This window comes from Phocoena phocoena, chromosome 15 (genome assembly GCF_963924675.1).
Source record: "Phocoena phocoena chromosome 15, mPhoPho1.1, whole genome shotgun sequence".
In the NCBI taxonomy this organism is placed as follows: Eukaryota; Metazoa; Chordata; class Mammalia; order Artiodactyla; family Phocoenidae; genus Phocoena; species Phocoena phocoena.
The window spans coordinates 62,041,623-62,058,064 of record NC_089233.1 but is presented as its reverse complement, the minus strand read 5'-3'; the positions used below and the strand labels follow the sequence as shown (position 1 = coordinate 62,058,064).

At 51.5% G+C, this 16,442-nt stretch overlaps 1 protein-coding gene across 13 annotated transcripts in view; it reads right to left on the bottom strand.

Moving 5' to 3' along the window:
- Positions 1-16,181, bottom strand: part of DNMT3B (DNA methyltransferase 3 beta) — a 38,374-nt gene extending 22,193 nt beyond the window's left edge. For 9 of the 13 annotated variants that reach the window (XM_065892127.1, XM_065892131.1, XM_065892129.1 and 6 more), the window contains exons 1-2: positions 2,203-2,359; positions 1,214-1,275 (exon numbers count right to left, since the gene is read on the bottom strand). In XM_065892127.1, the coding sequence (XP_065748199.1) occupies positions 1,214-1,275; positions 2,203-2,359 (219 nt within the window). Of the gene's footprint in view, positions 1-1,213; positions 1,276-2,202; positions 2,366-2,550; positions 2,581-15,868 lie in introns of those variants that run through there. The other 4 variants (XM_065892126.1, XM_065892132.1, XM_065892136.1 and 1 more) reach the window with 2 other exon arrangements.
- Between the last annotated feature and the right edge of the window lie 261 nt (positions 16,182-16,442).

The following is a 16,442-nucleotide window of genomic DNA, read 5'->3' as shown; positions in this document are numbered from 1 at the left end:
TGTGCGCAGCAGGGAGACCTAGGGAGACGTAATCTCCACAATTAACAGTGTCTGGGAGAAATCACAGGCTCAAGGAAGATGCTTCTTGCTACAGTGACCAAGAAGAAATGGTGCTAATCCCGTGTCAAGTGCATGTCCCATGCTGCACACCAAACGCAACAAAAACTGAGCATGAGAACCAGAGCAGTGGTGAGTGGCTCGAGGTCTTGCCGGAGTGTTAAGAACTTGACTTTCACTTGCCAACTAAGGCCTCTAGTGAGTCCGTTCCTCTCTTTAAAATTGGTATAATGGTTCTTCCCTTATAAGGGAACAACAGGCTTATAATGAGACTCGAATAATGCACGCTTGCCCAAGGCAGGGCACAGAGGAAGTGCTCAGAGGCTAAAACAGCTGTTCTGAGCCTCTGATCCAGCACTGTCCCTTCCCAGTTCCCCACACAGCTCTCATTCCTCATCATATGGGTGCCCGCTTGTTGTCCTTCATGAGGATAAGAGAAGCTGTACGAGGGTAGGTTTTCATTGGTCCACAACTTTTGTCCATGACTTTGTCCCAATGCCTGACACTGGTTCTTAGAAAAAGTAACCGAATGGACAAAACTAATATGATTAATAGGAAAACAGAAGGCATAAATAATGTCAAGAGTGAAAAAAACATGGAAAAACTATAACTTGGAAAAAACTCATCAAGCAGAAACACTGATATTGCAACAAGTGGTAAAAGATATTTCAGTGACTGTTGCAAATCCACTAAAACAAGCCAGGCAAATTCTTTCCAACGTGGAAAAAGAAAAATCCTTGAGGCCACATGGCCATACAACCTTGCTATCAAACCGGACACAGATATTATTACAAGAAATAAATCATACATTCATTTTACTCATGAATAGATGCTAAAGTACATCCAATTTAAAACATACCATGAGCAAGTTGGTCTCATTCCAGGAATAAAAGGACAGCTTGCTACAGGAGGAATTTATCAATGTAATTGATCATCCAGATTGAGAAAAAAATAATTTCAAAAACTTGACAAATCACGGCAGCAAATGGCATCCTAAGTGAGGTCGCTGGAAGTCTTCTGTGTGCCTAGCAATGTTCAAATTCCTCACTCAACAAGTATTGACTGGGTACCAATTTAAGTGGGCCTCAGTTATCCTATTTGATGCAAACCAAAGAGAATTCCCCCGAATCCCAAAAAGTGAGAGTGGAGCGGGTACCTGAGTATAACTTAGCAGGCTGGAGACCTCCCTCTTAGACAGTCGTGAGCTTGATCTGCGGCCTGTGGAGGAAAGAACCAAAGTCTGTTGAGGAAGCGGCAGCCGCCAGGCTGTCCTGTCTCTTCTCTGGGCTGTGGCCTGGGGTCTCCCTAAACCCACTGGCATCTTCAGGGCTTAACTCCTAACCCCTCGGGACCCACAGTCCTCTCAATGTATTAGTAAGGCAACAGGATCCAAGGCCTGCATGAAATATAGAACCCAAAACACTACTGATGGTACTCCTGACACGTTCCTTCCAGAACTGTGCTGCCCAGTCAGTGGTCACTAACTCCACTTAAATGAGCATTCCAGTGCCTGCCATCGCAGCCACATTAAGTGCTCACACGTGGCTCCTGGCTGTTATAGTGAACAATGCAGAAATAGAACACTTTCACCCTCTGGAAAGTGCTATTGGACAGCACAATTTGAGGAGTTCTCAATAGCAGGATGGGACAATACAGGGGTTTCCAAATCAGCTGGGCCAGAAAATCTCAGTGGGGAGGATCCCAAGGGATCTGATCTGGGAGCAGCATAGGGGAAGGGAGGAGAGGGTGGGATTGGCAGCAAGCCTTAGACGCTCCCTGCCTGAGTGTATTTCTTCCCATAAAAATCACAGGCCCAGCTGCTAGGGGAGAGGGGTGCCCCTGTAAAAGGGCGAAAAACCTCAGTCTATCTATGCCGCAACCACCCCCGTGTCAGGAAAAGAACAAGGGTCATCACCTTGGGGTCACTTGCTCAGAGTCCCAGCTGAGGTGACTGGAAAATAGGGAGGCCAGGGGCTCTGCCTCCATCCTCTTCCCTTCCCTGGAGCTTCCCCAGAGCCGTGGTATGAGGCTCTTGCCCCACAACCTGCCTTGAGTCTGCTCGGAGGCTCGTGTGCCAGCTGTGGTCCCCAGTGCCTGCCCACCCGTCCTCCCCACAGGCCAGGCCACCTCTTCCACCTCTTCCACCTCTGATGTCCGGGCTGCTGATAGCCTCCAGGATTGGGGGCGAGGGCGCGTCCTTGGAGTCGGAAGACTGGTCACTGCAGCCCCCGTTGGTGAGGATGGAGTCTTCCCTCCTGCTGGCGTCCTCCTCTCCGTTGAGCTGTCTGGTGTCTCCCTTCATTGTTTCCTGCAGGAGGGCCAGAATGAGGAGGGTAGCAGGGAAGCAAGGGCACAAGGGGGCAGCACGCCCCCAAACCTCCCGCCAGTGGCTTCAGGTCCTCAGGCCAAGAGAGGCCCCATGACTTGTCCTCAGGGTGATACTCCCGCCCAAGGACCCCGCCCAGGCTGCCCCCCATAGCCTGGCCCCCTCACCAAACTCGGAGGATCGGGACTTGGTTCCATGTGGCCACTCGACCTGAAGGCTCAGAAGCCAGCACCCAGGACAGAGGAGGGGGCTGGGCCGTGGTATGAGGCTCAGGCTGCTCTGTGCAATTAGCCGGCCACTTCAAACAATGCCATCTAGGGCCCGCCTGCCCCGGCCTGCCTGCCGCCAGCCTTGGTCCCCTCTGCCCCTGGCCCTCTCTCCCTGCCCAGCCTCTGCAGGGCCTCAGGAAGCCAGTGCATTATTTTCCCTCCTGACCCCTTTGTTTGCTCTCTCCCTTCCCCTCAATCTCCAGGTCCTCTTCCCACCCGCCCCCTCCTCCCCCACAGAACAGCTTCTCTCCTCTCCATGGCAGCACAAGCCCCGCCCCACCCCAACCTCAGGGGCCCATTGGTCTGCTGGCCTGTCGCTCACTCTCCTCCTCCCTTACCAGCTGGGGCTCAGAGTCCCAAGTTCCCAAGAAGGGAAGGGATGGAGGAGACACAGCAGGAAGGACCGGGGCATTTAACAAGGGGCATGCTCCCCATCTGCTCCAGCCACACCCCACCTCTGGGCCTTTGCCTCCCCACTGCTGCCCACCCTGGTATCCACAACATCACTAGGCTATTCAGCTAAGACCAGCTTGGGCCAGGTCTTCAGGGATGGGCCAGGTCTTCAGGGATGCGTTGGAGGGCTGTGCGACCTGCGACCTGGCCCACTGCCTGGGACATGTTGGCCTCAAGAACCTGCACCTTGCTCTCATTTATTCCTCCTAATGTGACTGTGGGCCCATTTTATAGAAAAGGAAAACTGACACACAGACCTGATTAGTCTCCAAAGTCAAAAAATCACAGTAATAGACCTGAAACATTGTTAATCAACTATACTCCAATATAAAATACAATTTTTTTAAGAAACCACATGTAATCGGAAGGGTGAGGCCCCCAGGCTCCCATTCCTTTGTTTCCCCCAAACAGCTCCAGTATTTGGTGCCACACTGTCCTGTCCTGGACCCCTGCTTGGGAAGAGTTTCCCCAGCAACCGGCTGCCTATGGGGCCTGATCACTGCCAGCCCCTATTCCCCATCTTGGAGACTCACCACATGGTGCCTGATGACCAGGCTAGCCTCCAGGGTACCTTCCAGAAGTACCGTCTAGGCTGCAAGCTGCAGTGGTGACACAGGCACCATGCCCACCAGGGGGCGCTGTGGGGCTCACTGATGAGGCCTGCAGTGTCCCACTGAGGATTTGCGATGTCACGTGGGTTCTCAATTCAGTCCTCTGCACCGGTCCATCCCCCAGGTGTGGGTGTGGGACAACTAGCCCTCTGCTAGTCCCCATGCGGACCAAGGACCAGGGAATCACCCCGGAGCTGGTTAGAAGTGCAGAATGTCACACACCTACTAAATCATGATCAACATTTTCACAGGATCCCTGGGTGATCAATATGCACGTTAAAGAAACACTGCCTTGGGAATTCCCTGGCAGTCCAGTGGTCAGGACTCAGCGCTTTCACTGCGGGACCCTGGGTTCGATCCCTGGTCAGGGAACTAAGATCCCGCAAGCCACTCAGAGCGGCAAAAAAAAAAAAAAGGAAAAGAAAAGAAACACTGCCTGGGTCACAAATGTATACACTGATATAGTTTAACCACCCCATGTGGTCCAGGGTATGTATGCAGGTTCACAGTTCCTGGTGTTTTCTCTCAACACATGTTAAGGACTCTCACCAGCCCCAGGGAAAAGGAAGAGCACCTGACCCAGCTACTTCTAGGCCCCTTTCACTCTCAAGCCCTGACCCGGAAGAACAGGTTGTCTGACCTATGGCCAGTTCCTGTGAGTCCAAGTTGCCAGTATCCCAGGAAAACTGCTGGAGTGTGGTTCAAAGTAATGATTAATTTCCAGCGTTTCGCCTCAGGCCAAACCAGTGAACTAAATAACTTGGGTGGCCTGGCAGGGGGTGGGAGGCTGGGCCATGGGGTACAAGATACCAGGAGGGTCCAAGGGGAGCTCTCTAGAGGGGGGAGGGGCAGACAGGGCTTCAAGTGAGGAGCTGGTATCAGGTCAGAGGCTGAAATCAAGGGACAAGACTTCTCTCTCATCTGGGACCCAGGATTCCCTAAGACAGCCCCCAACTGGATCAATGGGAGTCTCCCTCTTAGACAGACCCATTTGGGGCCTGCAGCCTGGAGCTGACAATGATTAACTATGACTAACCACCCTCAGGCTTCCCCAGGGCCTCAGCAGTGCTAACTTGTCCACCAGCCTGCCAAGAGGGATGGACAAGTGAGCAGAGCTCCTTCCCAAAGCCAGATCTCAACATTCAGGAAAAATCCTGCCCCTAGAACCAAACACATGGGCACTGGAGGAAGACTCAGGAAAGGAAACCAACCAGCTGTGTCAGCAGCTACCTGGGTGCCCTGGGGTGAGCTGGGCGTGTAAAATAATTACTTCTAGTGGCATAATTCAGTGTGATTTCATTAAAAATTCCTTCCCTGTAGTTTTCATTACCTGGATTTGCAATGACATTAGCTTCACCACACGCACCAGCGTCCAGAACCGGCATGATTGAAAGATGCCCAGCTCGGTTTCTCTCCCGCCCAGGTTACACACAAGTTCAAAGAGATCCAGCTCCAGGCGTGTGTTGCTGCTGGGCCTGGGCCTGGAAGCCCTCCCCATCTCTCCCTATCACATACTCAGATTTCAAAAACCACAGTTCAAAAGCCAGGAAGGGTTCTCTCATAGGTCTCTGCTTCAAAAAGTGATGATCTGGCCCTCTCCGTGTAGATATACAAATCCTCTCACCTGATCATTTTTTTCAGCGTTTACTACTATATGCCAGGCACCTTTTTGTGCTTTACTTGTATTAGTTCATGCAATCCTTACATGAGGTACATATTATTATCCCTGTATAACACATGGGCAAACTGAGGTTAGGCAACATAACACATACTTGACCAGTGAGATTTGTTTAAAGGTGCTCAAAGAGTCCAGAGAAATTAAATAAGAACACACGAATTTTAGCTACATGCTCTTGGCAACAGGAAGAAATTAGCACCAGCCATTGGTTTCTAATGGTAGATACAAATCTCCCTCATGAAGCTGTTTGGCTTGTAATGAGTCAGAATCGGCATTTCCCAGATAGCATGGCCAACACAAGTTAGCTGCTTCATCTAGACTGATGGCTCCAGCGCTGGGAGATAAACTGGCCGGACTACCTCCTTGACAGAGGTGGCGCCTTCCTAAGGGATTTTTCAGAGGGACTCACATACCAGCTTCAGGACAGCCTTGCCGCTTGGCTGTTCTAACAGTTCCCAGGCCCCTACTGTAAGCTAAAGGCAGCACAAACCTCTAACCCCTACCCCATCCTGAGGCAAGTCCTCTCATCAACCTGCTGTCAACAGGCTCAGATGAATTAAGTCACCCAGCAAAGTGGAAGCACCAAACTCATGTCCAGGCAGTCCTGGGCACGTGCCTGTAACTGCTGTGCCTGAGACAAGTTATGAACAATGCACCATCTATCCCAGGGGCTACGGGAGCCCTATGGCTGAGGGACATGATACACCAGCTGAGCGTTCACCTTCACAGGAGGTAGTGGTCCGTCCTCGTGATGCAGGTGAACTCTGACCCTTTCCCAGAGGCTGGGGTCCAGCACGTGACTTGGGGGTAGGCAGCAGTGCCGGGTGGGCTCACCAACAAGGCTCCCCTGCAAGGCCCTGCCTCATTAGTGCAGGGTGCTTGTGTCCCGACTGAACCAGGTCAGACGTATCCAAATGCAATGTGGCAGACAGAAGGGTGGGTGGCACCCCTAATTAGACTCAGGGAGGAGGCTCAGGGACTCCCCAACCCAGCTATAAAGCTGAGAAGTGATGTCACTCACTTCTTCCAGGCTGGCACCAGCAGCAGAACTATTTCACTGGCACCTTGTAAATGTTAACTGCATTAATTAAACTCAGTGCAGGAAGTGGGGGAAGGTGGGCACGATGTTGAAGTGGTGGAAGCGGGGAGGCCACTTGAGCATCCCTACCCATAGTTAGTCCACCCAGGGCTTAGAGATTTGGTGAAGTAAAAAGGGAGAGGCTGGGCTTCCCTGGTGGCGCAGTGGTTGCGAGTCCACCTGCCGATGCAAGGGACAAGGGTTCGTGCCCCGGTCCGGGAAGATCCCACATGCCGCGGAGCGGCTGGGCCCGTGAGCCATGGTCGCTGAGCCTGCGCGCCCAGAGCCTGTGCTCCGCAACGGGAGAGGCCACAACAGTGAGAGGCCCGCGTACTGCAAAAAAAAACAAAAACAAAAATATAAAACAAAAGGGAGAGGCTGAAAGATAATCCCACCTCCCCTGTTTAAAAAATTCCTTCTCAAAAAAAAAAAAAACCAAACTCCTTCTCAGCCTGTGGGAGGGATATCTTGACTCCTGCCTCCTGCCCTTGAACTACTCAAGCCTTTCTTAGCTGTTCCCCAGAAATAGCTGAGATGGAGCAATCAATATGTACCTCACAAAAAGAGCTACTCTTACGATCCCCGTTTTTCAGATGCGTAAACAAGCTCAGAGGAAACAGATCAGCAGATTCCTTGCTGAGGCTTCCAGAGTGACTAAGTGATGGAGATTGAGGCCTTAGTCCAGAAGTCAGATCTTAAAGACATCTTAAAACGATGCAGTAAGCATAGTTATAAAAGGTAAGCCCAGGAGGGACAGCTCACCCAGGTGAGTGGAGAGGGAGGCAGCCAGGCAGCAGGGACAGTACCAAGTCAAGGAGGCCAGAAATAGGCTGCCCACCTGGCTGCACACAGAGCACAGGGTCCCAGTTCAGTGCCTTTGCCTGATCAGGGATCTCCACTAAATTCCTAAGAGATCAGATTCACAGGAAAGCAGGAAGAAAAAGTCCTGTCTTCCTCAAGCCCCAGTTTTATAGTCTGTGAAATGAAATGACCCCACCTAATTCCTAGGTGGTTGGTGCTACAGATCCCAAAGTAGATGACAAAACCTTAAAACCTGGAGATTGGGCTTCCCTGGTGGCGCAGTGGTTGAGAGTCCGCCTGCCGATGCAGGGGACACGGGTTCGTGCCCCGGTCCGGGAAGATTCCACATGCCGTGGAGCGGCTGGGCCCGTGAGCCGTGGCCGCTGAGCCTGCGCGTCCGGAGCCTGTGCTCCGCAACAGGAGAGGCCACAACAGTGAGAGGCCCGCGTACTGCAAAAAAAGAAAAAAAACAACAACAACAAAAAAAACCTGGAGATTACGCTTTCTCGTGTACCGTCTTGCCAGACATCCCAGTTCTGCCTCACCAAGGGGAGCATCCCTTCATCCACGATGATTCCGAAGTCTGGAGAACTGCTCAGTGCCTCTGGGTCATGGCTACATGCACCACTGTCATTGTACAGTGATAGCTGGCCCTTGGCATATTTATCAGAATCATCATAAGAATTGATCCCAGCAGCGGTCACATTGGACAAGTAAAAAAGTTGACTATGAGGATGTTCCTTGCAGCATTGCTCATTAATAGCAAAATACTAACAAATACCTGGATGTTTGCCAATGGATTGTAGTAAAATCACATATCATTACCTTTTAGATAATTCACAGGAAAACCTAGGAACGTACAGAAAGATCCGAAAGATATGGCAGATTAAACTGGAGTTTGGAGTCAAACTTTTTACCCTATGTAAACAAAATGCAAGCAAACAGCCCCCTTCCCCTACAAGTTATTTGGGAAGCCCTAGGAAGGACGTGCAGATGTGGACAAGGAAGCCACAGGTCACCCAGAATGACAGGTGGGGCATGATGAGACGCAGAGGATTCTGGGAGCTGCCATGCCCACTCCTGTGACCTTGTCCTTCTTGGCAAAACCAGAGCCAAAGCGCCCTCTGCCCTCTTCCCAAGGGGTAAGGGAAGAAAGGAGATCACTATTCTGAAAAGCTACCCCCTCAGTTCTGCCCCTCACAGCAGGCTGCACCCGTTGCTTCAGCCTATGCCTTAAATCTCAGCCCATCCACATACCAATGCCATGGGGATATTGATTCAGCCTTGAAAATGGCAATCTGACAGTATGATCTCACATGCCAAGTGTCTGCATCCTGTTACACAGGATTCTACTGCGAGGAATTGACTCGGCGCAAAACTCTCACCAAAACCTGTGGGCAGGATTGGCACTGCCTTTCTTTGCTGTAGCAAAAGCTGCAAACAAATGATCAATTGGAGACTGACTAAATTATATGCAGCCACACCGGGGAGACCACTGAGAAGCAAAGAATGGGGCAACCGTTGCTAGATGAAGCCATGTAAAGTGAAAGTCTGCCCCAATACAATCCCATTTGTTAATTCATTACCGTGTACATTAAGCAAAGTTCCTCCAGCATTTTTCCTCTGACTGTAAAAAGTTAGGTATCTCAGGAAGGTAGCTTGTGGGGGAATGGACAACCATATCCCCATGTTACTTTCACAAGCAGAAAGTCAACTTTAAAATGTCACTGTCCAAGAAACATTTTTTCCTTCAAAAATGTTCAAGTTTAGCTAACCCGAAGTTATTTGTATATGGTTTGAGGTAGGGATCTCAATTTTCCCTATAAGGAAAGCCAGACACATATAATAACTAGTATGTCCCAACTCCACCTCTTTTATAAAGTTCCTGTATATAAATGGGATGTCTCTGGGTTCACTTCTCTTTTTGGTATTCACCCCTTGCAACTTCTTTTAATCGTGGTAGCTTTATAATAAATGCTCATACCTGCTAGGACAAGCCTGCCAACCTTATTGAGAAGTTTCATTGATTTTCTCCTTAAAGGTCTTGAACATCCCTTAGTTTGGGTTTTCTTTTCTTTTTTTTCGTTGCTGTACACAGGCCTCTCACTGTTGTGGCCTCTCCCGTTGCGGAGCACAGGCTCCGGATGCGCAGGCTCAGCGGCCATGGCTCACGGGCCTAGCCACTCCGTGGCATGTGGGATCCTCCCGGACCGGGGCACGAACCCATGTCCCCTGCATTGGCAGGCGGACTCTCAACCACTGCACCACCAGGGAAGCCCCAGTTTGGGTTTTCTTGTTTCTAGTTCCCTCTTCTGGCCCTTAGATTTCTTTTCTAGGGAGCTTAGCATGCACGTTAGACATCATTCCTAGTTGCTTCCGTGAGAGGACTTACAGATTAATCAGAAAATTAGTCCTTGAGCATTACTTATTTTTAAAAAAGACAAAAAAGAAAAACTAGGTACAATGTATGAGGGAAGTAGGGAAAGTGATGAAAAGGCATGAACTTCCAGTTATAACTAAGTCCCTATGTTATGTCCCTATGTATGTTACTATGTATGTAACTAAGTCCCTATGTATGTTACTATGGGATGTAACATACAGCACGGTGGCTGTGGTTAACAAAATTGTATTGTATCTTTGAAAGTTGTTGAGAGTAGATCTTAAAAGTTCCCATCCTGGGAATTCCCTGGCGGTCCAGTGGTTAGGACTTGGGGCTTTCACTGTGGGGGCCCGGGTTCAATCCCTGGTTGGGGAACTAAGATCCTGCAAGCCACACAGCGAGGCCAAAAAAAAAAAAAAAAAAAAAGAGGGTCCTCTTTCACAAGAAAAGAAGTTGTAACTATATGAGGTTAAAATGGAATTGCAAAAAAAAAAAAAAAAAAAAAAAATGGAATTGCATACTAAATTGGCTTTTTTATAAAAGTCCATGATATCTCACATAAACGGCTTTTGGAAAAACCAGCCACAATTACCTAGTAGGGGTTTGGGCCCGCCCACCTCAACGCAGTGGTGAATCAGGCCTGCAGACAAAGCAGTCAGCAGACAGGTAACTCCAGAGCATCTTAACCCAACTGCATCCTGCCAGTTCTGTGGGTCTAAGCCAGGTGGAGGAGGCAAAGGGCTCAGAAATTTCACAGCATTTCAATGCAGAGTCCACTCCCTGCTAGCTGTGTGGCCTTAGGGAAGGGCGACAATTTTAATATTGAGCAGTTACTCTGTACTGTGCTTTCAGCCCAACACACATAACATCCTAGGACAGACCAGGACCCTGGAAAAGGCCACTCTTATCCATTCAGATAGGAGTTCCTGCTATGCTTCAGGAACCATGTTCATTCTGCAGGAGCGTCAAAGGCAGGCAAGGGCCAGCCAGCCCCTGCCCTCATGGGGTTGAGGTTAGGAATTGGGGGGTAGGGAGGGCCAGGGGACAGTGGAGATAACAACAAGGTAGGCTCACCCCCAAAACCTGTTCTTCTCTTACACTACAGAGGACAAGATTTCACCCACACCTCTATGTACATTTGCTCAGAACTTTCCAAATCCTATCATCCTGCCTCCCATATAACCCAGAACAACCCATAAAATCCCTGCGGACAGCACCGGCCTGTTCAGGCATCTCGCCTACCACTGCATTTCTCACCGTGTCCCAGGTGAGGTCCCCTGCTCACCTGCGGTGTCCCCTCTGGGTTTCAGTGCCGCAGCTACAGGACACTCAGGCTTGACTGAGGCCAGCTTTTGTTGTTTTACTCAAGTTACACAGCACACATTCACGGAGCCAGGACGTCAGGGGCCCCAGCACTGTGCTGAGGAATGGGAACACTGACCAAGAAGGCATCATCCCTTCCCAGGAGCTGAAGTGCAGTGGAAGGCCCTGGCTCTGGCCCCAGCATGCCACCATTTGCTACAGGAAGCAAACGCAATGGGAAATAAATGCTGCTTAGGAAGCCCAGTTAACCTCAGAAGGTGGGGCTGCAGGGAGGGATGGAAAAGAAACAGGTAGGCAACCACTTCTCCACCCGGGCTGCTACACAGGAGACCTGATCAGGGGGAGAGATTAACACCAAACTGTGAACTCCCCGGTACCTTTCTCTCACAGCCAGGCCTGTACATCTCTCTTGGGCAGGGCACTAAAGATTCCTCTGCTCCAGGGAATAAGACAAACCAATATATCAGAGAACTTCCTTCAGATTTTGGGAGACCCGAAGACATGTTCAAGTCCCTATCCCACAAAGAAACCCTCCAGTTTAAGTCCCACAGATAATTTCGGTCTCTCTCAAATACGGAGATAAGTTTCAAAACTTAAATATGAGAAATGAAAACAGTGAAAACAAACAAAAAGACATACTCAAACATTGGAGGGAGCACTGAAAGCTAAACAAAGATTCTCAGGGAGATAAGGGATGTGTCCAAAAAACAAGATGAAGACATCATTACAAATGGAATTTGTAGGACAAGAACCCTTCAAAACATAAAAGCTGAGGACACCAGAAAGCAGAACTTAAACACAAATGGCCAAAATTCTACCAGGCCAGGAGGCACCACATCTGATAAATAAGAGTTATAGAAAGAGTAGAAAAAAACAAGGCATATAATGGCTCAAGGGAATTCATTCCCTCAACTTCAGGAGAAGAGTCCCCAAAGCTGTTGGGCCCACTTCTCCCGTTATCTCCTCCTCCCACACACCTGGTCAGCATCAAACTGTCCCCAAAAGGAAATTTGTTAGTCAAGAACGTTTCCCCACGGATCCCTCACACCCATCAATTATCAGTCGTTTCTGAAAATGCACTTCTAATTTCCCGCTCATCATAATCTTTCAATGGCCAATTCCATTTGCTTGGGAAGCCGGCCCCAAAGGTGACCACAGTGGGCACCTTCCCCGATTGAGCACCTTTCCTCACCACTCTGTACTTTCCTTGCGTTCTCATCTCTTCACTAAGGAAGGGCTGCTGGTCCTCTCTACGCTTTTCTCCATTTCTAGAAGAAATTGAGGACCCTCTCCCCCAATGAAAGCAAAACATTCATTACGTTGGGACTGTGAGATTATAGGCCATGACCCGTTTTTTTCTTGGCATCTGAAGATGGTACATTTGATTTTCATTTGCATCTAACACAATAAAAGTCACTTTTTGAAATATTCCAATTCCCTACACAAAACAGGTCCTCCTCACTTTTTGCTTATTCTGAGGAAAATCTCAGGAATGCTAACCAGGATTGTTTCTCTCAAGACGTAAATAATGACCGCTTGCTAATATTTCAGTATTTACCACATAATGCGACATTTATTGAATCCTCAGTATGTGCACTTTTTAATCTATAGCATCTCAACTGACTTCAACATCCCCTGGAACTGGCCAACAACGCATCCCTATTTTACAGATGGAGCAACTGGGGCTCACCACCAGCTTATAAACTGAGTGAACAGGAATACCAATCCAGATTTGATTCCAAAGCCCAGGCCCCATGAGCATACTGACTCCAATGACTAACATGACCTAGAGCACAACAGGCTTTTTACAATACTTAGGGCCCCCACCTAACTCATTTTGTGAAAGAGCACCCTAAGGCTTGCTAAGCTAAAAGGTCCCTGGATTCCATTTCGTCCTCCTACCAACTCTACTGGGTGTGTGTGTACTTGTACCCACTACACAGAAAGGTAATCCAGCACAGCAGCCCCACGTGTGGGCTCCCTCTGCATTTACCAGGCCACTTCCCTCCAGCCACAGGCAGACACATCTGAACATCTGGACTGGGCTTGTTCCCTTCTGGAAGGACAAACTCTTGTCCTGGGATACTGGCAGATATGAAAGTTCTGAAAAGCACTAACCACCAAGCTGCCAAAGTACCTGGATCTCCCTGAGTTCCATCAGCTGCAAATTTTCGGCCCAGTAAGAACATCAGCCCATCACTTTACAAAGAGGGTGCTGACAACACGAGGAATTCTGTAGTCCTCCAGCCCTGGTCCATCATGAAACTGAAAAATCACCCTAAACTCATGATTTTAAAACTCACTCAACACCAAGAGTGTGCCTAACCCGAGATCCTGTACCTCTCAAAGGCTGAGGTGGAGGCACTTGCCATGCTGTTGGACCAAGAGGAGTTTCAGATTTAGTGAGGACCATCTCAGGTGAAATTTCCAAGTATCTGAGCCTGGAGGTGGGACAGCTGGCAGGAGTGCTGGTCTGAGACAAAGAAGTCAGTCCCACGGCAAGTTTTCTGGGAAGGAGAACTTGCCCCAAACCACCCCCCACCCCCCAGTCAGGAAGCTTGGGGCTGCAGTAAGAAAGCACGACAGGCCCCTCTGGGTTGCAGGCCCCACGTGGCTGGAGGAGAGGAAGGAGGGGAAGCAGCTTCTCCCAGCCCCACCTCCCTTGCTCCTCCCCTTCGCCCCCTGCAGCTCCCAGATACCCTCCTCCCCTCCTAGCCAACATTGCAAGGGGTGGAGGTATTGCTTATGGCTTTAAGGAGCGGGATGCAGCCAGCCCCAGCCCTGGGCCCTTTGTCTCAGCCTTCTCCACCCCAATGGGGAAAGGGAAAGGATCTCACTTAGCTCTACACCTTCAAGGTAGGCCCCAAACTTGGGTGGGGGTGTAAAAATGGCCCCAACCCATAAAACAAAAACATGTTGCTTTCAAAAAGGAACAAAGGCACTCCTTCCTGCCAACTCCCAAATTGAAGACAATGATTTGGAAAAGCTTTCACAGCTCAGAGGAATACCTTGGTGGAGGAAGGCAGGAAAGGAGGGGCCAGTGGAGGTGCCTCCTTTCATCCCCAATTCTCATTAATGGCCACCCTAAAAAGAGGGGCTAGCGGTTAATTAGTACAATGTCAACATTCACCACCTGCTATGCCAAGCACTATCGCATTGAGTCCTAACCCAAGCCTAATGTGATAGGGGCTATTACCCCTGTCAGACATCTGAGGAAACACTGAGGGTTAGAGGTTAAATCATGTAAAAACTAGTTTCGCTCTTACACAAATTGGGGTTATCAGCACGATTGTTCCTATTTCACAGATGTAATAACTAAGGAACACAGGGCAACAGATTTACAGGGACAGATTTAAACACATGCCAAAGACCTATGCATTCCCCTAAAAGAGGGCAGTCTGCTTAGACCACACACTAGATAATGATGCCAAGCCTTTATTGAGGGATTACTGTATGCCAGCCCTATAAAATAGGTAGCGTCATCTCAACGCTGGAAGAATTAAGTCTGCACCTGGGGATTCCAATGGCTGGGGTGCAAGAAGTCACAGCAGTCCTGGAGGCGGAGGGCAGAGGCAGGTCGGCGTCCTGGGCCCTGGAAGCAAGGGCCCCACCAGGGATACCAAAAACAGTTACCACCAGTTCACCAAAACTCACAGCATCCAGAAATCAGGAGGCGCAAAGTCAGAAATCATAGTCTTGTCCTTAATTCTCTTTAATTCATACACATCTCAGCTTGAGGGGACGGGGAAGCACAACCGCCCAGCCAGCCTCTTTCAGCCCAGATAAGGGAAGGAGGCCAAGTGGAGGCCCAGGCCTGGGGCTGGGCCCAGAACTCCTGCAGCCCTTCCCTGCCACAGGTGCGTGACTCCAACGGGAAAACCCAGGCCCAAGAGCAACTCTCTGTTGCTAACTTGCTAAATCGGCCGGCTCTTTCCCAATTTCCACTTTCTCCCCTGTGAAGTGGGGCTCAACACCCACCCTCCCTCGCCGAACAATCACACGGGCACGGAGGTACGGCTGGAAGTTTTCAGGCTCAGTTTGCAAGTCTGGGAAGTGGGACCAGCCTGACTCTGGAAGAGGGGAAAATAGAAAGTGAGCCCCCAGGGCAGGCAGCGTGGCCGGGGCAGGGAAGCGCCGCCCCGGACCGGCGCCTCCCGGGCCAGGTGTGCACAGGGAGAAGGCAGCCTCTCCCGAGGGCATCCCGGCAGCCCCGCAGCGCCTCGCTCTCCGTAGCTCATCTAGGGAGTACCCCGCGAGCCCGCCCCTCTGGCACACGCCCCCGAGAAGCGCGCACACCCCGGCCCACCTGTTCGCCCGCACCCATCCACAAGCTCTCTCCTAGCCCTGGGACGGAAAAGAAAAAGAAAAAAAAAAAAAGTCCCTCAGAAGAACCCCCAGGTACAAGTCATAAAGGACGGACGCTCACCTCTTTGGCCGAACTCTCTTCTATTCCGTGCCCCTCCCCAAGGAGGCTCCCTCTCAAGCCGAGGCCAGGTAAGAATACCCCTCCCCATTAACTCCACTTCTCTCCAATGGGAGACCTCCTCCCCTCGGCTGTAGACCCCAGGAAGGCCGCCCATCGCCCTCCCTGGGGACGAACCTCTTTGCTCCTCTGCGTCTCGGGAACACAGCAAGTATCCCTTCCACTCGTATCGCTGTAAGACACATGCTCCCCGCCCATTTTATCCTCCTTGCCCGTTTCCCCCAAGTAGGATCAGGGACTTCTCCTCCCCAAGCATGCCTGGTCTCCAGCCGGATGGGAGCCGCCTCCCCAGGAGGTCCCGGAACGGGATTCCCTCGCTGCAGTCCCGGGACCCCGCCGCTATGCCCTCCCCCACCAGCCCACGGAATCCTCGGGCTGGCGAGCCTCCCCGGGGCCACGGGGCGCTCACCTGCCGAGAGCCTGGCTCGGGCGCGGCTCCGCGGTCGAGCCGCGGATCCGGACAGGCTGGCGGGAGGCCGGCGGGCGGCCGCGCAGGGCGCTCGGCTAGCGAATCTCCGGCGCCGATCGCCGAGCTACGTTTACTTGGCCACTTAACCCCCGCGCTGCCGGCCGGGCGCGGCGGCCGCCCGCTCGCCCGCCTGCCGATGGGCCGGTGGCGTCCGTCGGGGGGCGCTCGGGGCGTCCACGCGGGCTGCGGCCGCCGGGCCGGGGGTGGGGCGGCTGCTGCGAGGAAGCGGCGCGGGCAGGACCGGGCAGCTGGAGTGGGTGGGGAGGGGGCGGTGCCGAGTCCCCTTGTAACCCCGGCCCGATACTCGCCCCGCCCCCGCCCGGGGGCGCCCCCGCCGCAGCCACTCAGAGCCGGGCCTCGGGCGCGGAGGGCGGGGGGCGGGGACGAGGGAAATTTGAAATCACTCCGGAGCCACCCCTCCGCTCCTCCTCCACAGGCGCCGCCTCCCGCCCCCCCGGCAGGTTAAATCACCCCCGGGATAACAGGTCTTCAAGGGGACCCCGCAGACGTCCCC